This window comes from Euleptes europaea, chromosome 11 (genome assembly GCF_029931775.1).
Source record: "Euleptes europaea isolate rEulEur1 chromosome 11, rEulEur1.hap1, whole genome shotgun sequence".
Lineage (NCBI taxonomy): Eukaryota > Metazoa > Chordata > Lepidosauria > Squamata > Sphaerodactylidae > Euleptes > Euleptes europaea.
This window is the reverse complement of record NC_079322.1, coordinates 54672426-54700038: the sequence shown is the minus strand read 5'-3', so window position 1 is coordinate 54700038 and position 27613 is coordinate 54672426. Positions and strand designations below refer to the sequence as shown.

The window sequence follows — 27613 nt, the reverse complement described above, 5'->3', positions numbered from 1 at the left end:
TCTTGATAACCATACTATTGGACCTGTGGTCACTACAGTTCCCAGAAACTGCCTTTTGGCCTAAAGCGTGCCCTAGATAGATAGAACTGTCATGTTACCATGTTGACATTTCTTCAAGAGACTGGGCTCAACCTGGGATCTCACCTGGTTTTTTTCTAGGGACAAAGTTTTAAATTGCAAAGAGGTGGGACATCCAAAAACAGCTTGGTTACAGGTGCAGATGACTTGATGGTATGTTGAAGAATTTTGATAGGTAGAAACAGCCTTAAGGTGAAACAGCCTAAAAGGGCACCCTCAGTAGGTGAACTGAATTAAGCCCCACATAACTTACGCTTATCTTATTATTGTTTTAAGCTTTCACTCGAATGCATTTCTGAAGCTCATGATGGATGTTGGCTGCATCTGACAACATTCCTAAATCTGATCTAATGAGGAAAATGTGAAATGATCTGTTCTTTTTATTGCAAAAGTATCACAGTGTTGAGCAAAAGTCACATTTCAGTTTATAAAAACATGCTCTGTAGATAAGAATTTACTGGGTCATTGGATATTGTCAGATTTATTTAGTGTGTGTTCACTTGTTTGTTGCCAGGTGCACGGATTCAGCCCCGAGTTCATTTTCAGAGGAGAGCTCTCAAGCTGCCAGAGAATACCAGCTATAGTGACCTCACAGCATTTCTTACTTCAGCTAGTTCACCTTGGGAAGTGGATAGTTTTCCTTATTTACAAGGATATGATGGCAATGGAACCGGTAAATTTTAATATTGATTGCTTTTTTAAATAGCTGATGCCACCTTGATCAGTTCCCCCACCCCAATTACTAAAAGCAACAAAGGATGTTGCCAACTTAAAGTAGTTTTCACAGAGAAAAGGTGTCAAGGTGGCAAAAAATCCTAGAAAAGCCACATTGATCAATCTCTTTGGTTATCGTTTTAAAATTAGTGTTCTAATGCCTTCGTTGGTAGACTAAGTCAGGCTTGCAAAACATGTGACCTGCTCATGTGAAAACATTCACCATGTGTCTGATTTGGACTGCCAGGGTGCTTGGCAACCCCCATGTTTTTTGCAGGTATGGGCAAACCAAAAACCCAACAAGAGGTTAATCAGTCTAGTCTGCTGCCTTCAACACAGTGAGTTCCAAGCCAATTGTTTGCTTACATAATTTATAGGAGTTACAGACTGCCTTCCAGGAGTTGTTTCCAGTGGGTTATAAAATAAATTTCAAAAAATGCTAAAATCTATGCAAATTAAGCCACAAAAAAACCAGATAAAAGTCAACAACAGAAGACCAGTAGCAGAACCAATAAGCTAGACTCTCAAAAGACTCCAACCTGTGCCCTTAATCCTTAGAAGTTTGACAGAGCGGAAACATTGTCATCTGGTTGCAAAAGGAAGCAAGAGACTAAATGTGCTTCTGTGGACAGGGAATTCCATACAACTGGACTCCTGGTGGATGCCAAACAAGCATCTATGAATGATGGAAGCCTTTGCAGGGCCTCATGGGCAGGGAAGTTATATTTTGATATATAAAAGGAAAGGGAATCTCTGCTTATATACCAACACTATGCAAAGTATCCGGCCAGGAAAGTTAGCTTACTACAATGTAGATAATGAGTATACCTTGAATATGTAGAGTTTTCATTCATAGCAAACCTGCGCATCTTATGATAGGCCAAAGCTGAACATAGCCCTCCTGTGGTTCTACAGTTGGTGTATAAGTTGTATAGGATTGATTTAAAAACTGTTTTAAACACGTTCCCATGATGTTAAGAGTGCCAAGAGTAGGGTTGCCAACTGTAAGTTGGGAAATTCATGGAGATCTGGCGTAGAGCCTGGGGAAAGCAGGGTTTAGGGAGGGGATGGGCTTCTATGGGATATGATGCCATGAAGTCAACCCTCCGAAGCAGCCATTTCCCCCCAAGAACTGAGCTCAGTCATCTGGAGATCAACTGTAATTCTGGGAGGTCTCCAGGCCCCAGCTGGAGGTTGGTAACCCTAGCTAAGTGTGGGAGGGAGAGAATCTTGTATTATACTTCATAGGTGCAACCTTCCTTCTCTCCCCCCATACCCCACCCCATTCCCTATAAATGGGTCTGCAGCAACATGTACAAAACATTCATCCCTATTGCTGTAGAAATTAGGGTGGGCGGTGCTGTTCCTCTGGATGCAGTGTTCCTGCTGCCATTTCCTCCTGCTGGGTAAGGAAACCTTAGAGGACTGTGCATAATGTTACAGTTGTATTCCTCCTGTCAACAATTATAATTTGTTGCCTCTTCAAGATTATAGAACACAGTTATTCACATTAAGAAAACAAATGGTTGAGTATAGATTCAGTTCCTGTTTAGATCCTTCGAAAGAGGACTGCCCTCTGTTCAGAAGGGTTCTTTCTTGAAAACCTCCATGAATTGTAAGAGAAAGAGATTGTTCACACAAGCCAGGAGCTGGTAACTTGTCCAGCTGTAGAAAAGTGGGTGATAAAATTAGTATGTTACCGCTGATGGTGTCTACCCACAAGTTTGCCTCTAATACATGTATTCCCACACATTATTTCAGAAAAGCAAGGAATGTTTGTATAGATCCAGACTATCAAAGGACTCTATGGCCAAGATCTAAAGGGCTGTGTTTGGAACTCCACATGAGCAATCAGTGCTTTTCCAGCCTTTCTTTCCACTATGAAACCTTCATGTGCCCCCCTCCAAACTGCTTATGAAGATTGGATGTAGCTGGAAGGAAAAACGGGCAGTCTACTCATGTGGAAATAGAAGCACTTTCTGCTCATGAACTGGGTTCTTTGTGGATGGAGTAAAAGCTGTCCCACTGGATGGCTGAAAAACTGGTCACAGGTTGTCACTGTTGTCACTTCTCTATGGCTTGCCCCTGAGAGGGTTTTGATGGGGCACACCTTCAGGTGGCAGAACCACAACATGGCATGGTTTTAGTGATACTTTTGTTGGAAGTGTCTGACCAGGCTTAGGTAATTTGAAGTATAAAAGTCATACCCCTGTATAAGTCAATAATGTTGAGAGGAAAAAAGTTGGAACTAACTGGATCAAGCATCTTGAATTTGCAAAATGCTATCCAGGTGACTGTCAACTTTGGGTAACAGGAAGGTATTTGTTAATAAGTACAGTAGATGATTGTGTAATATGCCTGTGTGTTTAAATTAACTTGGAACGTTATCTTTTATCTGTTTCCATAACTTTATTCATTTGCTTACAGGAAATAACACTAGGTATGATCTTACTCCTGTCACTGCAGTTAGTGTTCACTTACTCAGAATTGATGGGACTCCAGTTCCAGTGAATGGGCCCATCTTTGTAACAGTGCCTCTCCCAACCAACAGCAACTTGAAGCACAATGCCCACGTGCCCGCTTGGAGGTTTGACCAAAAATTCGGTAAGCATCTTTTGTCGTTGACCTCAGGTGTATACGTCATCACTTCATTCACAATGTCCACTTGTAACACAGACAGGAAGTGATGAGAGGTAATTATCTGTGATGGTTCTGATCTGTGGTATCCCTCTGTACACGGGCTACCACATTCTCATTTTGCAGTTTAGAGCATGCTTTGGAAAGGCTACTGTTCTCTGCCTCATTGCTGCTCCAAAAATCAGGATCACTACCAGCTTTATTACGGTTTATTGGAATTGTTGTGATGTTGCTATAGCTTATTTGCGGATGCAATAAAGACTGGGGTGATTATGATATTACAATTTATTCACAGCACTTGTAGCCTGCCTTGGGTTCTTTTGTGAGAAAATCCAGTTACAGTGTCATGTAAAATCACAATAAAACTCATAACGAGTCGTCACAATGAAAAAATCCTTCAAAAAGTTCTTCACCCAGCCTTATAAATGGATCCAGCCTAATTTATTTTTTAAAGAATCATATAAACATAATCTCCGAAAAGCTGACAGTGTGGGGAATGTTAAATTGTGGAACTTCCTGCCCCAGGATGTGGTGTTGGCTGCCAACTTGGAAGGCTTTAAGAGGGGAGTGGACATGTTCATGGAGGAGAGGGCTATTCATGGCTACTAGTAAAAATGGATACCAGTCATGATGCATACCTATTCTCTCCTGGATCAGAGGAGCATGCCTAATATATTAGGTGCTGTGGAACACAGGCAGGATAATGCTGCTGCAGTTGCCTTGTTTGTGGGCTTCCTAGAGGCACCTGATTGGCCACTGTGTGAACAGACTGCAGGACTTGATGGGCCTTGGTCTGATCCAGCGTGGGCTTTCTTATGTTCTTATGACTTCTGACATCCTCAGGAAGGTCATTCAAACAAATAGGGGCCATCACAGGACCCTGTCTGGTAGAAGCAAAGACACATCTTACTTGCTTACAAGACAGCTCAAAAAAGACTTTTAAAAATCCTAAGTGGGGCTGTCATAGCAGAGCAGATGGTCCAGCAGATACAAGGTGCCTCTTTTGTAATGTTTAACATATAGCTTAAAATATTTTGCAATGTCTTAAAGACATCAGGCTAGATTCAATCTGTGCTTCATCCCACTCACACAAGAGGTAATTCTGCTCCTGCAGTATTTTTACTGATTCCCCACTCCCATTGCAGGTCCCCCATACTGAGCCTCAGGAGCAGGATTAGAGGAAGCAGAGGAAGCTGCGATAGGAAGGGGGAAAGTGGCCAAGTCCCTTCATATGAACGCTGCTCAGAATGTAATGCTTAAGGTCCTCTCCGTACATATCGTTCCTTTCTGAGTATTAAAAATAAACAAACTACACAGCAGTCAGAGGCATTCATTTGGTGCAGCTGAATGAGATGGACTCACCCCTGTGGTATTTATTGGAATCTTCGTTCCAGCTCATACAGATGAATGCCAACAAGGCTAAACTTGGATTTTCCTTTAGCACCTTATTCACCAGTGGCATAGGTCACATTTAAATCTTTTAAAAATAATGCATTGGATTTCTCATATGTTGTGTTTCTGTGCAAGGCTATTTCTCTTTCATGAGATAATAACCTGCCAATTATTTAGGCCTTGACTTACAGCTGATGACATAGACCCTATTCTACAGTGTTCATACCACAATGAATTTGTTAGTCTTTCATTTGCCCCAGATCTTTAGTCATTTTTGTTTAGATTTCTCAGCTATTTAAAGTTTGAGTGCCTCCCAATCTAAGCCAGTTTCCAAATGTTTAATGCAGAAAAATGTGTTTCTTTTCACTGTGGTTTAACATTAACCAAGATCACCAGCTTGTGGTTTTGCTAGGAAAAGTGTAACTTAGTTCATCATGAGCTTAATCATTCTGCTTTCCCATATCCCTTCCCCCTAAGTCAAGCTCTGATTTTCCATGGCTCAAGATGTTCATATTTATTTCTGTTCCAAGACACTGAAGCTTTATTATTGCATAAAAAATGCACACAGCAGCAATAAAATAGGAGGCAAAATCCTATTCTTTTACAAGGTTCCTCTGCTTGCCAAGTATTTTCTATAAGCTTAAGAACAAACTAAAAAGTGCAGACAGATGCTTACTATAGACCAAAATTGTCCTAATGCCTGTAGCCACTCCCGGGCTGGATCGTGGGCATTGGCCTGCGCTTGGAGATTTTTCCACTACTTCTCTAAACTAGAAAGAGAGTTCACCCAGCAGCTAAACGTTCCTTCCTAGCAATTATTTATGTCTTTGTCTTTAAGTAGTGAGTTTTGCTTACCACGTTCTGTCCTAAATAAAGAAAAGTACATGAAGTGGTTTTCTACTGAGTCAGGCCATTGGTCTGTCAAGGTCAGTATTGTCTACTCTGACTGACAGCAGCTCTTTGGGGCCTTTCACATCACTTACTGTCTGATCCTTGTAACTAGATTGAACACAGGGCCTTTTGCATGCAAAGCGGAGGCTACCGGCACTGTGTAGTGGCCCCACATCTTGATCAAAACTAAAAGCGAATGTGTATTCCAAACCTGAATTCAGTATATGATAGTATGGTTCCATAATTGGTGTGTCATAATTTGAATCAGCACAGGATTGACTGGAGATGTCATGTACCAAAATGGTTGTGTGAATTTCCTTTCCCCTGTGATGATAGCACCCAATGGACTAGAGAGGATATACATGCATGACCTTTGCTTGTGCATTTCTGAACCCAGCCAAGGTATCCTGGTCTATATATACTTAAGTGCAATCTTGGGAGCAATATTTGGGATGTAGTTATGCAGGGGGCAGTGGGAAAGAGAAAGATGCAACATTGATTTGAACTAGACTTGATTTTTATTTAACATTCTGGAAGACTGGAAGACAGGCTAAAAGGCCATGCAGTAATATACTCTGAGACTGGGGAATATGCTAAGAGCCAATGAATCAGGGAGTCCAAGCACATAATAGGGGAACAAGCAATTTAAACAGTTCCTAGTGGAAATGGTCCCATCAAGCTAGATGTATCCACCCATATAGAGCCACCCATGAGGTAAGCGTGTGGCTAGTGTCCCAGGAAGGAAGCTGGGTAGGAAGGAGGGGGAAAGAGAAGGAGAGAAAGGGATACTGCGGGTGAGGGAAGTAGAGGTGAGAGTGGGGTTCGAAGTTGTGCTGAGAAGGGCTTAAAGGAGGGGGTTGCCAGAATGGGGATGTGGGAAGCTGAGCTTAGGCCAAGGAGGGCTGGGGAAGGGAGGGGAAAGGTAACACAGATGAGCAGAGTAAGGTTCAACAAGAGAGAGAAAGATTCACATGCTGCCTGGTTCCTGTAGCATGAGCAGGGTATCAGAGTTCTAAAGTGACATGGAAAGAGCCTGGGTGAAATGGAGCCTTTTCCTATCACGGTGGAGGAACAACCTTGGAGTCTGACTGGACTGAAAATGCTGGCATAAGTGCGTCTTTGTGTAGCAAAGGTTCGTGCCCTTTTCTGGCAGTGGCAGGAGCCAGATTTCCAGGGTACTTACGTTACTTCAAAGAGGATGTTAATGGGGCAGGGAATGAGGCAATCTTGTTGGTAAATGGTCTGATTAGGTTACAGGGCAGGTGTATAATACAAGGTGCTCTTGATGGGCAGGGAATGTAAAAATGACTGTCCTGCAAACACCAGTTGTTCATTTTTGCCTGAAGGTGGGGAGATTCAGTAGAGTCACAGAATGGATCCTTGTTTGGGGCAGGTGACGGTTTCCCCACAGGAAGTTGGTTCTCTCATCAGGAGATGAAACAGAAGCATAGAGCTGGAAGGGACCCCAAGGGTCATCTAGTCCAACTCCCTGCATAATTGAGGAAATTCACAGCTACCCCCCCCCCCACTCCCCCAGTGACCCTGCTCTGTGCCCAGAGGAGGGCAGAAAACCTCCAGGATCCCTGGGCCAATCTGGCCCAGAGGAAAATTCCTTCCTGACCCCGAAGTGGCACTTAATTGCACGCAGTCCTGTTTCCTGATTTAGTATAAGATGACGACTCTTATATCTCTGGCTGCTTAGGACCCAAGGATTAGAGGGAGTTCAGGGGAGTCATGGAAGGGGGGGGTGTCTGCAGCTAACAGCCAGGGAAATTCCACTGAGATCAGTGAGTCTTACTTTCATGTCAGTGCCCTTAGAAGTGAGAAATTGCACAAAAGAAGGAAAATGCATATGGATTGCTTTACTTCACCAGCCTCTTGTCTGTATGCCATGTTGCTCCAAGCAAGAACAAGGCAATACAAACAAAACTTACTGCCTTGGATGTAAACTAAAGCAGTGGTACCTTTTGAATAATTAATAAAATTAAACAACATAATTACGCCCTGGAGACATTTTTAAGTTTATCCTTGAGATGGAGATACATTTTCACATTCTATTCAGCAGTAATTGCTTGTATTGAGAATGGCAAACAGAGAAATGCATATACAGCATGAATAGTCATGCCTTTGACTCAAAGCCTGAAATATTCTCCCATCCATCAGCATGGGATGTTGATATAGCTATAGAGACCTGTGGGTATCCTGCTGAGTTTCCTGTAACAGTGAAATTCACAAGCTTTATTTCACATTTTAAATCATTTCCCGTGTTTGATAGAAGCTCATCACTGGCCTTTTGCCTTGTTTTCCCCCCCATTTCCTGCTCACATACTTTTGTCACTGTTTCCTCTCTGGGATGCACAGTCTGCTGGAAAAATGGGTTTTTCCTGGATTGTTTTGTGTGCCACCTAGACTAGAGTTCAGTTCCTTGCACCCTCCATGACATCGTTTAGGGGCCTTTTGATACCATTGTGTTCAGCTGCAGAAAAATACCTCAGACTTTGGCATCCTGTAGAATTTTGGGTCCATTTCTGCAGTGTGTGACTTGGCTCACTTGCAAAAGTCATTTGAAGTCATTGCTTTGGTTGCATCTTTTGCAATGTACCTAGTCTCTTCTTATGGCCCATCATGATTGAAACGGAATAAACTGATTTGTTGGGGGCTAGTGGGGTGAACGGTCTTGCCTTTGCGTGATCCGATGAAATTTTAATTTTATTTTCTACTTAATTTTATTTTATTTGATAGCTTATATGTACATATGAAGCTGTTTTATACTGAATCAGACTGTTGGGCCATCAAGGTCAATATCGTCTACCCAGACTGGAAGTGGCTCTCCAGGATCTCAGGTCAAGGTCTTTCACTTCGCCTACAACCTGATCCTTTTAACTGGAGATGCTGGGGCTTGAACCTGGGACCTGAGCCACAGCTCCTCCCCAGTGGGGAACCAAAGTGGCTTCTAACATTCTCCCCTTTTCCATTTTATCCTCACAGCAACTGTGTGAGGTAGGTTAGACTGAGAGTATGTAACTTGTTGTAGATCACCCAGCAAGCTTCCATGGCAGAGTCCAGCATTCTAATAACCACTGCGCTAGTTGGGAATCCTTGGTGTGTTTTGGTCTCCTGGCTCAGTCAAAACATACTCCAGTTGTGGTCAGGGAAGAGTTCTTATCTGTCCTGACTCTTGCTTCAGAAGCTCCTCTTTGCACTTTGAGAATCATTCGATTCAGCAAATTTTGTCCCATGTGCTACTTCCACCCTTGGTTGCCTACAGTTGAATAAAATGTGACATTTCCCACCAGGGGTCCCATTAAAGAAGTTTGTTGTTCTGGCCAGCAGAAGTTGTTGGCTTTGTGTGGAGCTTTAGTGATAGGGGAGCACATTTGTGAGAATGAGATATAATTTAGCATCCGTCAGAGGATTTGGCATTGCTTGGTTTCCTTGACCCTCGATAGGAAAGGAAACTTTTGCTTTGCTTTTGTGCGGCTTTTGTTTCTAATTTAAATTAAGTGCCGTTTCTTGTGTACCATTTTTAGCTTGCTTCCGCCTTTCCCTGAACACTTAGTTAGCATACATCCTGGACATTGCTTTGTTTGCTGAGTTCTGTGTGGAGGGACCATTCCGTGTCTCCCCTGAATAAATTGAAACCAACCATATATTAATTCAAACTGATTGTAATGTGTCAGGCAGAAGAGTGCCTTAAGGGATTATTTTTAGCTTTACAAAGCAAGGTGCTCCTCATCTACACTCCTTCAGCACTAAGGGTTTGAGACTGAATCTTGGTAAGTGCTGGAATTATATTTGACATTTGGAATCAATGTGTGTAGTTAGTAGCTCGCTGTTAAATGTGTGTAACCTACAAATGTCAGCTATTACTTTCCGTTCCCCAGGATTCTCACAGGAGAGATCAGGAGAGGACCTCAGGGTGGCACACTGCTTCCTCCTGTGGTGAGAAGAGCAGGGGAGGGAGTATGAAGGATTTTGTGGACATGCTGTCCAGAATGAACTTCATAAAGAGGCTGGACCAACAGTGCAATAGGATTCTGAGTAGTCCTGCCTAGAATGGCACCCAGTCTCTATTCCCTCTGACCTGCTGTATGATGCCCTTGTGCCAAAGTGAGGATAGGTGACTGTTTTTCTTTTTCAGAAGCATTGCTGCTGATGGTGTGTAGAGTATGTACAATTTGCAGATGTTTGTGCTGTTTCAAAGAAACTTCCAACCTATAATTGATCTGAGCTATCATAGGATAACAGAAATATTCCTGCATACCCTGAGAAGTGATGTCTCTCCCAGACTCCTTTCAATTGTCCGTTTTCAGCTCAAGAACTTTTAACAGATGCACCCAACTTTAAGGTGCACAAATGTCCAAGGAAAAGTGGTTGTGGAAGGGGACAACTGAAGCAAAGGGCAGCAACAAAAGATAACGACAGGGATCTATAGCACGCAAACTGTTTTTGTGTTCTTGATGGCTAGAGTTTAATCCAGTCGGTGTATCTGCAGTATAGCTAAATTATTGGCTGCACAGAGCCTCATGGTGAACAACAGATCAGGTTGCTCGTTATGCAAGTATTGTTTTCCAAGCTACAGAAAGGAAATTAGGCCTCTAGTTCATGCAGCTTATTATTTTTGGATGCTATTTAAGAGACCTCTGATAGTTTGCTTTAGACAACCTCTACTGCTTTAGAAACAATGCCAAGGTTAAATGCTTCTCGCAGAATTAAAAAACAAACAAACCCTACCCTCTCCAAAGACTATGGTATAATCGCTTCGAAAGAATTAGCTTTGTGTTGCTATAGAAATGACAGATACCCAAAATGAGCAGCAGCTACATACATTGTAAAGGACACACATATAATTGCATAGACGCAGACATGACATAGTGTGGAAAGTTAAAGATCAGCTTTGGGGTTGTGTTTTTTTATTGCCGTGTATCTGGAAAAGAGTAAGAGCAAGGAATGCAGACATTTCAGTTAATTTCATTGCTGAACAGAATTTAAAAACCTGCATTTGCATAATATCGATTATAGCTGGGCCATCTGCCAAAGAAAGACACAGAGGCTTGATACAGATGTCACCCCAAAATATGGATAAGACAGTCTGAATTGGCAAACTTTAGCTTGTGATTGGCTTGCAAACCAGAATTGGAAACCTTGTATTGAAATGAATTTGAAGTGCTTGAATTGTGATACCATAATTATGGCCATCACTTTGCCTCCAGAGGCTTTTGCACCATGGAGGAAGGAGTGAACATACAAATTTAATCAGCTGAATGCTGGGGAATGGAAAAGAAAAATAGAAATGCTCTCTATTTATAGTTTTGCTTAAGTTTTAAGTTACGGTTAGCACAAACAGTGGTTTAACATGTTGTCTAAAGTGAGCCAGTGAACGCAGAACACTACCACATGGAACACAACCGTTAGGAAGAGAGTACTGGTGGTGAGTAGTGTATCTTAGCAAACGGTAGACATGTCTAAGCTGCACTGAAACCAATGTGACTTACACCCACCGTTAATTATCTACATTCCATTGTTTTCAATGGGAGTTATGCGTTATTGTGTCTGGCAGGACCTCTCATAGGGCTAAGGAGAGCTTTCTTCAACCTTGGTATCGTACTTTTTTATCTCATTGTTTTAATGCTTTTTGCACTTGAAGAGAGGAGGACCCTCTGACAGTTGGATACTCTTCTCCCCACAATCCCTGGAGGCAGGAAGTGCATTGTTCCTTCTGTCTCCATTGGGGAGGGAAGTTCCCACCGTCCTTCTGACTCTTCCTGAGAGCAGGGCAAGGAAAGAGCTGAACATTACTTCATTGAGCTCTTAGGTTGTTTCTTTTTGTGTGTTCCTGCTCTTCTTTGCCCAAAAGTGAGTGAGAAAGGGTGCTTCTTTTCTACTGTTTTCACTTTCTGTTTTTCCAAGCCCTCTGCTCAGCCATAGCAATGGCCTCAGTGGCTTCCTTGTCTGCTCCGTAAGATGCTGCAGGGAGAAACAGAGGCATTCATTCCCTGGCAGCAAGGCAAAAGGGCCTGCCCTTCTCCTCCTTCAGCAACAGCTACACAAGAACAGCCATTGAGCCGTGCAGGCTCTGAAATGGGCAGCAGCTTTAGTAGTAAGTCTCTGCATAAAGGGAATTCATATTCAGCCCTACCTGGACAGCCTTCTCATATGATCCTGCTCCAAGACCAAGGCCTACAGAAAAATCAGTTTGACCAAATGTTAGTTTTTAAGGTGCCACAAGACTCCTGTTTGGTTTCGCTGCAACAGATGAGTGTAGCTTCCCCTCTGGAAAAGAAAGATATAATATTCACTTTAAAATAAATAATAAAACAAGCAACGCAAATAAGACTAAAATGTCAGTGTCAAGTTGCCCAGTGAATTTATCGATTACCTAGCTGGCAACAAATGTATATGCATAAACCTTATGCAAGTAACAGTAAAACATCTGCTGAAAAGAACAAATATTTAGTACATGTGGATAAAAATTACAAACCATTGGAGTGTTCTTATATAAAATCCATTATTGTATATTTTCCCGACTATAACTATCATCATACATTTGGGGTACCCCCTTTTTAAAATAGGAGTTACCAGGAGTTGACCTGGTGACATGCAAAATGGATGCTCTACCAGTAAGCTGTACTTCTTCTGTAGTTTTAGATTCAAATTAAAATAATGTCTGGGTAAAGGGCTGTAACATTTGAATTTGGATGGTAAAGAACTTTAGGCTTTAAAAAACCTTTGCATATATATTTTTTCTGTTTTTCATTAGAAAAAGAACCAGCAGGTTTTGCACCTACCATAAAGTAGTAATTTTCAGAATAATATATAATGTTTCTTGAGTTCCTTCTGCTATTCCTTTAAAAAAAAAAATAAAGGCAGTATAGGGAGCTAAAACAAAGGAAACTACCTGTGTGTATAATTTGCCTTCCATCCTCCTTCAGATGTAATTAGAATTACTAAGTACAGAAAAGAGATGCGTTCCTTTGTTCAGTATTAGACAGGTAATTTGCGCATACAATGGAGAAGTAGACTAAAATGACAGCAGTGACAAAGGAGAAAAATATAAAGTTCAGCTTAGATTTTAGTAATAAATAAAGCAATTACTCTCTGGGAAGGAATCTTTTTGTCTAGCAAAAATCATACAGATCGCATTTCAGAACTGCATGTGTGATTGTGATGCCCCTCGTTATCAGAATCCTGAAAGACACTGCATTAGTTTTTGTCTTGCTGAACCACTGGATTTTTGCTATAATATAGCAGCAGTGTCCAAAAGTGTCCAACCGGCCACAGGCCATGCATAGAGACACAACAACACTCAGAGAATGGGGAAGAGAGTAACAAATAGACAGCTTGGGACCATGTATGCTTATTTCTTGTGTTGCCTAGTAACTTCAAAACAAAGGTTAGATCCCCTGGGAATTTGAGAGGGGAAGCCTCTAGTCTTGAACTTTTGAAACGTGTTCTCCTCTGATAGCCTCCTACTTTAAACAAATGCTGCCTTGTGACGAAAGCATTTTCGTGCTAATCAGGCAAAAGGTCAACCAACCTTCTCATGATAAATATAACTCTTAATAAAAACATTTGGCACATCTCAGATTAGTTCTTTGTTTTGAACTTGTTTAAAATGACAGTTAAAGAGAAATAAATATTACCCTAATGTTAATTCTGCATCAGGAAAATGACTTCGAAGCGCCAGGAAAAGAGAAATAAATATTTGTAATGAAGCATGCAACTACTTTATTTTCATTCCTTCAGGCTTGAGCGTCTTTACTTGAAATTTATTCATTTTCTTCATTTACAGCCCACCTTTCTCATTGAGACTCCAGACGCAGTACCCCATTAAGAGAGCTGTGTAACACATGCTGTCAACAATGAAACAAAACTGGATTACAAAATTAGAGAAATGGTGCAGCTGTATAATTGAACAAAACAAGACTTAAATGAACCTAATGATAGAAGTAAAGGCTAGCTTTACATGATTTTGTACCTTTGCAACTCCTGCCCCCCTTCACCTCGCCAAAGAACCCGGCTAATTTTATTTACTTCATTGTGTTGCCTATCATCAGAGTCATCAGTAGCCATCAAACATTAAGGGATGATGTGGTATAGTCTTCACAAGTCCGTATCATCTTGGCAACAGGGTGAGTCATTAGCTCTCCATCAACATCATCTTGTACATTCACATAACCATTGGCATGTTAGCTTTTCACTTGCAGGATTTTCAAAGGGTAATAATTCCACCAGTAATTCCTAATGCATTCTGCAGTGGTAAAGTCACATGGAGGGCTATACCATCTGTTCACTTTTGTCCTTCCAAATGTTTAAACTGGCTCTAGAATATGTTGGGATTTAAAATCCCTATTTGTAAGATTTCATGATAGATTCTAATGCATAAACCAAGAATACTGGCTTAGCTGTTATTGGCAGTTTGCTTGTATCAATTTTCCCCAAACATAAAGTAATTAGATTATTTTGTAGTCAGAAACCTAATGTTGTGCTTTTCCCTGTGGCTTCTTTCATTGCATCATTGGTTTGTCCAGTCATTGTTTATTTATTAAAAACTCACTGCTACTTAATTACCAATCAGTTCAATCAGTAGTGTCCACTCTGATGAAAAGTGGAAGATAGAACAGAGATATATTTATATATATTTTAAAGCCTATATTGTAAATGGCTAGAGAAGCCCTGGAAGATCTTAAGACCAAAAAAAAAACCTTACTTATACAAGGTCAGAGCTCTCTACCCTTCCCAGTACTCTGAATTAATACCAGCTCCCTGTATATCAGGCAGCCCTGTTGCCTTATATCCTTTTAACTAGGAAAGTCTGCATGCATGACATAAGATCTACCGCTAGGGTTGCCAGCTCTTTGTTGGAAAATACCTGGAGATTTTGGTTGTGAAGCCTGAGGAGGGCAAGATTTAAGGAGGTAAGAGACTTGAATGGGGTATGTAATGCCATAGAATCCACCTTCCAAAGTGGCCATTTTCTCCAGGTGAACTGATCTCTGTTGCCTGGAGATCAGTTGTAATAGGAGGAGATCTCCCGCCACCACCTGGAGGTTGGCAACCCTGTCTACCACAGAGCTATGATTTCTCCCATAAAGTGTAACACGTCTGTGTTTTGAACCCTTGTGTGCAGAACAGGATGGATTTCTAGTTCTGCATACATTACCCTGCCACCTCACTACATGGCCCACTACTAAAGGTGGACGGACAACTGCTGGCTCTCAGCATGAAGGAAAGTGGATTTGGAGCCCATGTGCTCAGCATCCAAAAGCACGTGTACTAATGTGATAATGGGTTTTAAATATTGATCAGTGAGTAGAATAAAGACAACACAGATTGAATGAAAGACAGGAGTAATAACTTACAACAGTTGTATATATTTAGGATTTAAACTTGTGACATGATGTTAAAACAAAGACTTGCATTTACCTGCTGAAATCTGTGGGGCTTGAAAGTGCTGGACCTCTGCTGGGTTTTGCCTTGTGGGTTTACGTGTGGCTGATTCACGAGCCGTGACTTTTTTAACCAGGTCAAACCATAGCTGTTATTTTATCTAACATTCATTTGTGCCTCTAGATTGGTTTTATCTCCCCTCCCTGTTGCCTTTTTTTTTTTTTTTTTTTGTCTTTCTGTTTTTCTCTCTTGCTGCTTAGTTTTGCTCAAGGTTTCTGCAACAAATACAAATCTCTCTTTAGGGAGTGCCTTCCACTTTGAGAGCTGTGAGCTTCTGTCTGGATTCCTGAAAAATATAGTTTGAGTCACTGACTTGCACCTGAAATTCCTTTGGGGGTAGTGGTATGCAGCAGAAGTCCTTGGTAGCTGCCCACATGTGCTAGCAGGGGGTGCAGCCCACTCAGCTGTTTGCAAGGCCCTATGGGAAAGACATTGCTAGTCAGGGGGTTCAGTCTTCTTTTACAGAGCGCAAGCAATATAGCTGTTTGAGATATGCAATCATTAGCACAGCAGAAGCAGCCTCTTTTTAAGGAGCTGTAACCCAGCTCAACAAATCTTAGCTGATTAACTATATTTCTCAGTCAATTTATCATTTTATATGCATTTAAATTTTATATGCAATTAAATGCATTAAATTGCACAGAAATAATGTAAATACACTTATTACTTTGGAGTAGTCAAATAAATCTTAATATGAACCCATTAATGTTTCCCACCTTTTGAGCATCTTGCTTTTGTTCATTTTTGTATTTATAAATGGTCTTTGGTTTTAAACAGATAAATATGACTGACTGCCTGTGACAGCTCTGCCAGCTCCTGGAGATTTTTGGGGCGGAGCCTGAGGAGGGTGGGGTTTGGGGAGGGGAGGGACTTCAATGCCATAGAGTCCAATTGCCAAAGCGGCCATTTTCTCCAAGGGAACTTATCTCTATCGGCTGGAGATCAGTTGTAATAGCAAAAGATCACCAGCTAGTACCTAGAGGTTGGGAACCCTAAAAACACCCCACATCCTTTATTTCTAGATGTTGCAGCAGGCATTTCTTCGTGACGTATTTCCTCCTGAATGAGAAGAAGAGGGAATGCCTCTTCCAGTATGGTGCCTGCCACCTACAGGTTGTTTTGTACCTTCAGGTACTGAATGATGAACATTATTTTTTGAGGATTGGGGCTACCTTCTTAGTAGATCAAAAGATTTTTAATCGAAGAGCATGCCAGTCAACTAAACATAGCAGCCCTTCATGGTCCTTCCTGTATGTGGGACTATGGGAAGACCACCTTAGTGTAAACCAGCCAGTACAAGAAGGCAGTTTGCAGCCATTTCTGCTGATATAGTGGGCAGTTTCCCCATTTGTCAAAATGGCAGTGAAATGTCTCTCTGGGCAAGCCGCTTGATACTCTGCAGTTTGGAGACAGGTGACACAGGGGAGGGAGAGGACTAGCTTGAACGTGTAAATTGTTGCTGAGTGATTAGGCAGCCTTAAGACTGCAAACCCCAGGCCCTGTGTTGTGCCCAAAAATGAAAACATTTAAATAGATTTTCCTCAGAAATTTGCTGCTGGGCTTTGGAAAACGGAATCAAAAATACAATTCCATATAAGTAGTGGTATGCCAAAGCTTCATATCTGAAGAGCTCCTCCTAGACACAATAGACGGCAGAGAGCAAAAAGCAGTCTACCAGGATTGAGAACAGCATTATAGTAACCTCATGTGGTCTTCAGACGTTCTCTTGCTAGCATGGGAGTAACCACGGCAACAGAAGCAGCCTTACTATATTGTAGTTTGTGGCCGCCTCCAGCAGCTCAGCCAGGCAGATTATTATTCAGAGCTAACCGTCATCAGTGTATAGAATATCAGTTACAAAGAAAAACTAGATTGTCTACGTCCTCAATAAATATCAATAACTGTTAGGTCCTCCTGGTTATAGAACCCTCTGTTCCTGGAAGCCTATCCCATATTGGCTGCCCCTGCACAGCCATATGCTCATACTTTCTGTTACTAAACAGAAAACTTAAAGGAGGTTTCAGTGAGATGCAGCTCCTTGTATTCTGGCGCAAGATTCCTGACTCAGTTTACCCCTCTCCCTGCTGGTTGATAATGGTACACTTAGGCCCTCGATGACAATGGTACCCAGGGCTGCCAATCTCCAAGGGGTGGGGAGAAAAAAGGCACCGCTGTACTAATACCACGAGGTTAGGAAAGCAGTACAGGATGATATATATACACAAAGTGCAAATTTTATAAGCTACTGAGATGAAACAAGGACCATATACATGACACATACAAAGCACAAATATATACAATATGTACAATCTGCATAAAGCAGAAATGATTCCAAAGGTCTCAACAGAGTACCAGGTAAGTATTAGTATTGTAATCTTTGTGTATAAAGGCCATATAATTATAATGGCCTTTATACACAAAGATTACAATACTAATACTTACCTGGTACTCTGTTGAGACCTTTGGAATCATTTCTGCTTTATGCAGATTGTACATATTGTATATATTTGTGCTTTGTATGTATCATGTATATGGTCCTTGTTTCATCTCAGTAGCTTATAAAATTTGCACTTTGTGTATATATATCATCTGGTACTAATCTCCAAGGGGTGGCTGGAGATCTCAGGCAACAGAGATCAGTTCGCCTGGAGAAAATGGCCACGTTGGAAGGTAGACTCTATGGCATTATACCCTATTAAAGTCCCTCCCCTCCCCAAACACCACCCTCCTCAGGCTCCAGCCCCAAAATCTCCAGGGGTTGCACAGTTCAGAGCTGGCAACCCTAATAGTACCTGGTAGGCACAACCTTTCCTTCTTGGGAGGTAAGAGGAAATACCCTGGCTGGAAGTCACCTGTTAACCCCATCACCTCACAGAAATTATATCACTTTTAAAATATGTGACCTGATATTGATAACGAATGTTTGGAGCAGAATCAGAAAGCATTGCCTCATCTGGGTACTACAGAAGCCAAATGATCAGCAGTGTTGAACTTGTAAAATACAGCTGCTGCTATTCCATGGAAAATTCTATAAAAAGCAACAAACTGGTATCAGTTAAATATATTTTTGGCCAACAAGTTTTTGAAGCCAGCATTAGGACGTTAAAATGACAAAGAAGCATGTTGGTTCAAACGTTAACTGTCAGATGAAGATTTATAAAGGTTTCTTTTAATAGCTCTTGCCCCACTTTTATTTTTAACTTTGGATCTGTTTTCTGGCATGTTTTAAAATAAACTTGGTGATAATAAGAAAATTCCATCTTAGGTTTTGGCAGAAGGAGGTTCCCCACAGGAACCATATAGACTTAATTGGGATGACTGATTATGGAGTTTACTGGGAGCTGGGAGGAAATGGCTTGCTAGCTAGTGTTGTCTCCTTCCTGATTTGTGCAATGGAGTAGCTTTGGAAGACAGAGACACTCTGTGATGGTGGATCAAGAAAGCCTTTTTCCACTGCAGAAGAATCACTTTGTAGACCACATCACCAGAGATAGTCCTAGACATTTTGGCGTTTGAAACAGAAAACAAATTGCCTTTCCCCTTCCCCAAGATGGTCAAATCAATTTCAGTACAATATTTTTGCCACCATGGGTCACAGTTCAAGATTATAGGTTACAGTTTTTAGTTTATAAATAGCTTCACGCCACTATACCTTTGAATCATTCTTCTGTTTATCCTTTGATGATTTCTGAGGTGCCTTTTTGCCTAAGTAAGGTTATATAGCAAGAATAGCTCTTTTCTCAATGGCTTTAAACCTCAAACACACACACCCATTCCTCCCCTAGATTTTTGACCAATCCAAGCCTGAATATCTTTTGGAATCACTGTCATATATATCTATATTAACTGCATTCGGTGCTTCAGGATTGTTTCTGCAAAGCCTCGAATGTCAGATATTTCCTGATGCCTGGATGTTTACAGTTAGGTGCCAAGAAGCCAAGTGTTTTGCCCCTTTACTTGACTTTTGACCAGTAGCAGGCAGATAACCTAATTCCATGCATGCTTACTCAAAAGTAAGTTCCACTGAGTTCAAATAAATGTGCATAGGATTGAATTGTTTAAATTAGTTAATGGCAAAAGGAAATTATCAACCCATGATGCAGTTTGGTGATTTTTCTGTTTGATACCTCACGTTAGTGCAATTCTTAAAACTTGGTATCAATGCTTGAAGTGCCAATAAGTATTCCTGACTTCTATTAGCTGAGGTGAGTGCTCCATTGCCCCACCATCTAGGCTATTGGCCAAGTTGTCAATTTGACATGCCACTGTTTCTCATGCCATAGTAATAGGTAATGTGCTCAACATGGGGCTGCCTTTGAGGAGTGCTCGGAAACTATAGTTGGTGTAGCTGTTAAAAATGCAAGTGGTGCTCGTTGTAAGGAGAATATAATTCTGGTACCGTTCCATCCTCACTAGTTACTAATCTGATTATGGATGTAATTCAAGGTCCTGGCTTTGACTTCAAAGCAGTATGTTGCCTGAGCCAAAGGTATTTCTTTACTCAATGAGTGATTACATTGTGGAATTCACTGCCAGTGGTCATAGTGATGGCCATGAGCAGTGATGGCTTGACGAGGGAATTAGACAGGTTCATGGAAGATTGGTCCATCAATGGCTATTAGCCATGGTAACTAAAGGAAAACTGCCCATCGAGAAGCAGTATACCCCTGAATACGAGTGCTAGGAGGCAATGTTTGGGGAAGGCCTTGGCTTCTATGTCTGTTGGCCCTCCAGGGCAACTGGTTGTCCGTTGTGTGAAACAGGATGCTGGATTAGATAGACCACTGGTCTGATCCATCAGGGCTCTTCTTAGGTTCTTATATCTAAACTCTTAAATCAAGATTTGAAACCTTCCACTGAGTTACAGGAGGTCAGGAAGGGGGTTTTCTGTTGTAGCTTCTAGGCTCTAGAATGCCCTCCCAAGGAATGCTTGTATGACCCCAAGTTTTCTTACTTTTCGGTGTACTGTCAAAACATGAAAGACTTACCAAAATATTGTGTATGCTTTCAAGTTACCCGGAAAATTTTATCAGGATGGATATATAGTATAAAAAATAGGGGAAATAAAAGATGTTTCAAGGCATATTGGAAGAGACTCAAAGTCTGCAGCTGATAGCTTTTTAAAAATGAGTTGTTTCAGACTTAATTAGATTACATGGTGTTGGGTGCCATCCAAACACGATTGTTCCAGAGACTGTATAATGTAGGCTGATTTTTGGCTTCTGTTAATTGGCTAGTCCTTGCTATCTGGGTTTCTCTTTTGCTTTATTTTGATTGATGTTTTTATTTTTATATGATTTTATTGTTAATGTTGACAATGTCTGTTTGACACAATGGCATGCTTAAAAGATTCTTAAATAAATAAAATGTTGGTGTGAGACTTGGGGCAATTGCATTTATTGCCTTGTAAAAGGGGCCTGTATATTGTACTTTGTATTTTTAAAAGGGTGTGTATTTGTGGATCCAGCCAGGGTTTTGTTTTTTTTGCTCAGATTCATCCAATTCTCCTTACGACAACTTTAGTTCCACATGGTTTTTGTCCATGCAGGTCCCATGATCCCCAGCATAGTCTTTTTTAAGGACAAAGGGGACCCATATTACCCTTTTCATCATCAGAAAAACTGGCTGGATCCAGCCCAATTCCTATATGAAAGATGAACAATGTGGATATAGGATTCAAATGAATACAGAGGTTATGTCAAACTAGCTAGCCTATTAATGATCTCCTATGTCTTATTTAGATTTGTTAAGTTCACTATGAATTAAATTGAAAGAGCTAAGAGATATTATCAAATAGTTTCCTGGGAGCTTTTCTGAGATGTGTGTGTGTTATGTGCCATCAAGTTGCTTCCAACTCATGGCGACCCTATGGTTCAGTGTCCTCCAAAACGTCCTATCCTTAACAGCCTTGCTCAGATCTTGCAAATTGAGGGCTGTGGCTTCCTTTATAGAATCAATCCATCTCTTGTTGAGTCTTCCTCTTTTTCTGCTGCCTTCAACTTTTCCTAGCATGATTGTCTTTTCCAGTGACTCTTGTCTTCTCATAATGTGACCAAAGTACAACAGCCTCAGTTTAGTCATTTTAGCTTCTGGGGTCAGTTCAGGCTTGATTTGATCTATAACCCACTGATTTGTTTTTTGGCAGTCCACGGTATCTGAAATACTCTCCTCCAACACCACGTTTCAAAAGAATCTACTTTCTTCCTATTAGCGTTCTTCATTGTCCAGCTTTCACACCCATAAACCCATAGGGAATACTATGGCATACGTTAACTTGATCTTGGTTGCCAGTGACACATTCTTACACTTAAGAATCTTTTCTAGCTCCTTCATGGCTCCCCTGCCCAGTCTCAATCTTCGTCTGATTTCTTGGCTGCAGTCTCCCTTTTGGTTGATGATGGAGCCAAGGAATAGAAAGGCTTGAACAATTTCAGTTTCCTATTGTCAACCTTGTGTGTGTGCAAAGTGCCGTCAAGTCGCAGCCGACTTATGGCGACTCCTTATGGGGTTTTCAAGGCAAGAGACTAACAGAGGTGGTTTGCCAGTGCCTTCCTCTGTATAGCAACCCTGGTCTTCCTTGGTGGTCTCCCATCCAAATACTAACCAGGGCTGACCTGCTTAGCTTCTGAGATCTGAGGAGATCAGGCTAGCCTGGGCCATCCAGGTAAGGGCCATTGTCAGCCTTAAAGTTGAGTAATTCTCCTGAAGTCATTACTTTTGTCCTCTTGATGTTCAGCTGTAGTCCTGCTTTGACACCTTCTCCTTTAACTTTCAGCAGTAGTCGTTTCAAGATACTTATGGCTATATTATATGCTTTTCAAATTCCATCTTGTTTATTCTGCTATGCATACTTTTTTTGTGTGCTATGACAGTTAACAAGGAAACGGGTTGGCCTATACAGGAAGCTTGTTAGGGTTAAAGCAGACATGATGTGAGGAGACCAGCACATTGATTAAGCTTCAGAGAGTGGGAGTGGCAGAAAAAATCCTTGATTTTTCATGGATGTTTCAGAGAGTGGGAGTGGCAGAAAAAAAATCTCAGTTTTTCAAGTCAAACTGTGGAGTTAATTTAGTGGACAGAACAGATAAAAGCCTTGACTGGGATGATCTCAGTTGGCACATGGGTCCATACGAGAAGAGGTGTTTGCTACTGGCATATGCACTGGGGTGAATCCAACCAGCCTCCAGGTAGCCTTTCTCCAATCTAAGGAGCCTTCCTCCAACCTAAGTGGCTCTTCCTCCAACGAAAGGTGGAGTAAGCCTCCTTAAAATGAAGGCTTCAAACTTGAGCCAGAAGGAAAAGTGGGGTACAAATATTTTAATAAATAAACTTTGCTCAGTGGAGTGGTAGGATAGGAGACGCATTTACCCCACTGGCTCACACACTTAGGAACTGAATATAATAGCATCATAAACATCAGATGGATTTTTCTCCAAACGGAATTCCAAATGGCAGCCAGGCAACCCATTTTAATAGCCATTTTCAGTTCATGAAGTTTTAAAGCAAAAACATCTTTAACAGTGTAAACTTATCTTCTTAGTGGGTCTGTATTCTCAAAGCACACAGGAGTGTTGCCTTTCTTGATTGTACTACTGATATGTTCTGTTTTTACAGGGACATGGTTGAAGAGCACTTTAGGTGCCATACAACAAGAAGGAAATGAGATGACCTGGACGTACATTGCCCCTCAGCTGGGGTACTGGGTTGCAGCTATGTCACCCACTAATCCAGGTAAAATTCTTTCCAGAAATAACTTCAAAGTTCACAATTAAAACATTTATGTATTTTTGGATGGCTCATCCTGTTGCATCAGTGAATTCTGAAAACAAAGTTTAAATCCGGGTAACGTCTTTAATGGAGCTTAAGCAGACCTTGTTTTTTTGAAAAACAAGCATTTTTAAAAAGAACTTTCTGTTTCTTTTGCAATTTAACATGGGTACCTTTGAACAAACTGCACTGCAGACAAGATATGCCTTTTCAAAAAAGAAAAATGCCTGCTTGAGAAATGTATCCACTACAGTCACACTGCACAATGGGTATTTTGGTCTTTAGGGGAATGAGCTTATAAATTCTAATTCTTCTGGCCCTAGAAATGCAAGCTGAATTTTTCCTGTTCACCAAGGACCCAGTGGTAGAACAACACAAGGAGTTGGATCCAGCTAGCTGGTGAAAAAAGGGTCCTCTTTGGCCACCGAAAAGGCTGTGCTGGCAGGTATGGGACCTGTATGCACAAAAGCCAAGTGGGGCAGGAACCGTAGTAGGCAGGGAAATTAGGCAAGATCAACTGGAAAAGCTGTCTGGATGCAACCTCATGTCAACATGTATAGGCCAAACTCCTCCAAAGGCATTTTTGCAGAAGAGGACTAATACTACATATTGCCATTGTCAGTAAATATTGACTTTGAAGCTCCAAAGGCTTAGGATGGTGACGAGCAGCCCATTTCTGAAGGGGGGGCGAAGTTCCTTAGGACCTGGCGTGACCTGGCGCAGGTGCCACCTTATCACAGAAAAAGGTGGCATCTACACCGGCACTGGGGGCAAACACGGCAGTGTCCAGAAGCTGCTGGCCCTCGCAGCCACACCAGCAGGGCTTTACTGGGGGCGCCAGCATGTGGGGGCATTCCTAACCCCCTTAAGCTGCAGCAGGGCTGCGGCACCTTTTTTGGATCCACACACACACACCCTTCAGGATTGTGCTTTTAGCCCTATATCGGTGTAACTTGGAAATCAATTAGCAACAGCGTCTCAGGATTGGGACTCAGGTCTGCAAAGCCTGTGATCCACGAGGCTGAACAGGACGTACCAACCATTGCCCCTTACTTGACAGTCCTCTTGTTTATGTAGTCCCAAGCAGGTGACAAAAATGGAATTTTTAATTGAGCTCATGATAAGCCATGATTCATGACTGGATTCAGCCTGGAATCTACATGAGCTGAGCAGGACTAGTTAAATACATTCAAAGTTTTAAAAAAGCCATTAGAAAGTGCTGAATGGATTTGCTTTAGCATTTTACATTTTTTCCTCTTCTAGGTCCCAGTGCACCCCAGGACATAAGCACTTACCACACAGTGATTCTTTTGGCAATTCTAGGAGGGATGACACTTATACTTCTTGTTTTACTGTGCCTTCTTTTGTACTATTGCAGGTAAAATGTCTCATTTTGACCTTTAATTGTGTAATTACAGTGTACATAAACAAGCTTATTAAAACTCTAACTCTTAATATGTGTAACAAGTTGTAATATGTGTAATACGTTGTAAAAAGAACAACACTGTTGAGGGCCTTTTCAAAGGTAAAAAGGTGGCAGTCAGATTACAATTAAAATAAATAAATAGTTACTACAATCATAAAACCAGAAAACAAAAAGTAAAGCAAGAATGAGTCCTCAATATTTTTGCACTACATCATAGTGAAAAATGTAATTCTGAGTGGAAGCTGCCATTGCAAACAAAGTAGCAAAACCTTTCATTTAAATCAAAAACTAGTAAAATTTATTTTTCAGTGCAGTGTCCATTCAATTTACAAGTGCCTTTGCTGTAACGTGAATACTAAACCATAATTTTTTTAAAGAGTAGCATTTGTTTCCATTTCTTTTCTAATTATTTCCTTCTGTGTAAAACAGGTTTGTTGTACAGGAATCCTTACCATGCTGAACAGACACAAGTTAATTTTAATTTTAAGACCAACAATTGGAAGTTTTGGCATTTTTCTGCAGACAGAAGTAGTTCTGGCTTTCTTCTGCAATTTATTTAAAACAATTGTAGCCTGCAATGAAGCTAATTGTATACCAACCCCAATAAAGAAAAGGACTTTGTGTTGACCTTATGATCTCCTATCCCATGCATGACATCACTTATACGATGTCTGTTTTCTGCTGGAAGGGATCACATCCCTATTTCATACGAACCTACCTGTCCACTCTGGTCATCTTTAGAGGCCATGCTTTGGATGCCCCACCATCTGAGGCTGGGTGGGTGGCAACCTAAGAAAGGACCTTTTCAGTTGTGGCACCATAACTTTGAAACTCCTTCCCCAGGGAGATTCATCTGTCTCCCTCTATCATCTTCTGGCAACAAATGAAGACTTTTTGTTTTGTTTGCTCCCCGTGTCTCTCTGACCCTCCTCTCTGGTTGTGTTATGGGTGGCATGTCTCTATATATTTTACTGAATTGTTTAAATATTTTATGTATTCCTTATTTTTATATATACCTTATGTATAACTTTATTTTTAATGTTTTAATGTTCACCACCTTGGAGACTATTTGGGTAGAAAGGCAGCACTTATTAAATAAATAATAAGTCCAGTAGAACAATTCTGCATCACAGTAGATAAAACTAAATGTTCTTGTTTTACCTACTAAGCCTTAGTGTTGATCTCAGCAACTGACATATTAATTATTTTTTAATAGGAGAAAGTGCTTAAAACCACGTCAACGCCATAAGAAACTGCAGCTTTCCTCAACGCTTGGTTCTAAGAAGGATCAGTCAACCTCTATGTCCCATCTTAACTTGGTATTTTCACGACGTGAATCAGAATTTCCTGGTGGTCTGTCTGCTGCTAGCCATGGACACACAGAATCCTCAGGTCACAAGGAACTGTTAGGGGCTGTCCGCATGGAGAAAATGTGTCCTGGTGGAGAAGCAGATATGCATACTCCCATGCTCAAACACGCATACAGCACCTCACAGGAATTTAGTTCCCGAGAAGATTTGCTTTCCCACAAGGAGAAGGACCAGAGCAGGATGTCTCTCAAGAATAATACTTCTAGTGACACTTTGCAGAAAGACTACCTTAAGTCTGTGGATGCTTTTGGTACCAACCCAAGGAAATCTATGGAAACATCAGAAGGATACGACACCACTAACAAGGAAGATCACAGGAGGAGTTATAATGCAGTGTTGTCTCGGCCTCTATTTGAAAAGCAAGAACAAGCATCCATGAACCATCTTTCTACAGGAAGCAAATATAACATTCAGGAACAACTGTACCCTATCCCTTCAGCCCCTGAAACAGAACTACTTGACTGCAGACCCACTGAATGTATGATGTCTCGCTCTGTTGATCATCTTGAAAGACCAACTTCTTTCCCTCGGCCAGGCCAGCTGGTCTGCTGTAATTCTGTTGATCAGGTTAATGATAGTGTTTACAGAAAAGTGTTGCCTACGTTAGTCATCCCAGGTCATTATATGAAACTTCCTGGGGAACATCCTTACATTAGCCAACCTTTGGTTGATCAACAAATGGATATCGAAAGACTCCAAGCAGAAATGTCAAGCCCTCATTCCCAGCTTTTTTCACATTCCCAGCAACAGATGCAGCCTCAACAGTTGGCAGCCCAAGCAATATCTCAACAACATTTGCAAGAAGCTGGTACAAGCGAATGGAGCCCCCAAAATGTATCTATGTCTGAATCAGTATCCATTCCTGCATCACTCAATGATGCCTCTTTGGCCCAAATGAATAGTGAAGTGCAGCTTCTGACGGAGAAAGCTCTAATGGAATTAGGAGGAGGTAAGCCTTTGCCTCATCCTCGAGCATGGTTTGTTTCTCTAGATGGGCGTTCAAATGCTCACGTTAGACATTCATACATTGACCTGCAACGAGCTGGAAGGAATGGAAGCAATGATGCTAGTTTGGATTCTGGTGTTGACATGAACGAGCCAAAATCGGCACGAAAGGGAAGGGGAGATCCTTTGTCACTACAGCAGTTTCATCAACAAGTGCAAGAACATCCGCAGAAAGAGCAAAAAGTTCCAGAGAGTTCTTACACACAACTTGTATATTTGGATGATATGGACCAAAGTGGCAGTGAATGTGGAACTGCAGTGTGCAGCCCAGAAGACAGTACTCTGCGATGTCTGTTGGAAGGAGGCAGCAGAAGAACGGGTGGCCAGTTACCCAGCCTGCAGGAAGAAACAATTAAAAGAACTGTAGACACCTCACCAGAGCCTTTAACCAGTCCAGAACATGGAATAACTATCCACAATGAAGTTGTTGGTGATGATGATGATGATGATGACGACGACGATGACGACGATGACGACCAAGGAGAAGATAAAAAAAGTCCTTGGCAAAAGCGAGAGGAAAGACCACTCATGGCTTTCAATCTAAAGTGAGCTACCATAAATCCAATTTTTTCCCCTCGGAATATAAAATTGCCAAATATTTTTTGGGGGTGGGTGTTCTCAGTTTGACTGGAGAAGGAAGAACAGAGGGGAAATGCATCCCTCTGGTGGACTGCAGAGGAAGGACGCTCAAAGAAGGACTGTGCAGATGGTTGCAAATAACTCTTTGAAGGCTATTCAAGGATCACTTCCGACAGAGAGTTTATAAGAGTGTGGCTATTACTACGTTTACTTGACTTCGGCCATCAAGGACATTTGGACATATTTGCAAGTTGTATGGCAGATTATGACCTCAGATTTCCCTGGGAAGGGATCTATGTGAAAC

The 27613-nt window shown here is 41.4% G+C and overlaps 1 protein-coding gene across 4 annotated transcripts in view; it reads left to right on the top strand.

Moving 5' to 3' along the window:
* The window catches only part of FAM171A1 (family with sequence similarity 171 member A1), an 88445-nt gene extending 61121 nt beyond the window's left edge, over positions 1 to 27324 (top strand). For 3 of the 4 annotated variants that reach the window (XM_056857399.1, XM_056857402.1, XM_056857400.1), the window contains 5 exons: positions 593 to 751; positions 3220 to 3396; positions 22777 to 22893; positions 24193 to 24307; positions 25572 to 27324. In XM_056857399.1, coding sequence (XP_056713377.1) covers positions 593 to 751; positions 3220 to 3396; positions 22777 to 22893; positions 24193 to 24307; positions 25572 to 27279 — 2276 coding nt within the window. In that variant the 3' untranslated portion in view covers positions 27280 to 27324. The remainder of the gene's footprint in view (positions 1 to 592; positions 752 to 3219; positions 3397 to 22776; positions 22894 to 24192; positions 24308 to 25571) is intronic. The other variant, XM_056857401.1, reaches the window with a different exon arrangement.
* Positions 27325 to 27613: the final 289 nt, after the last annotated feature.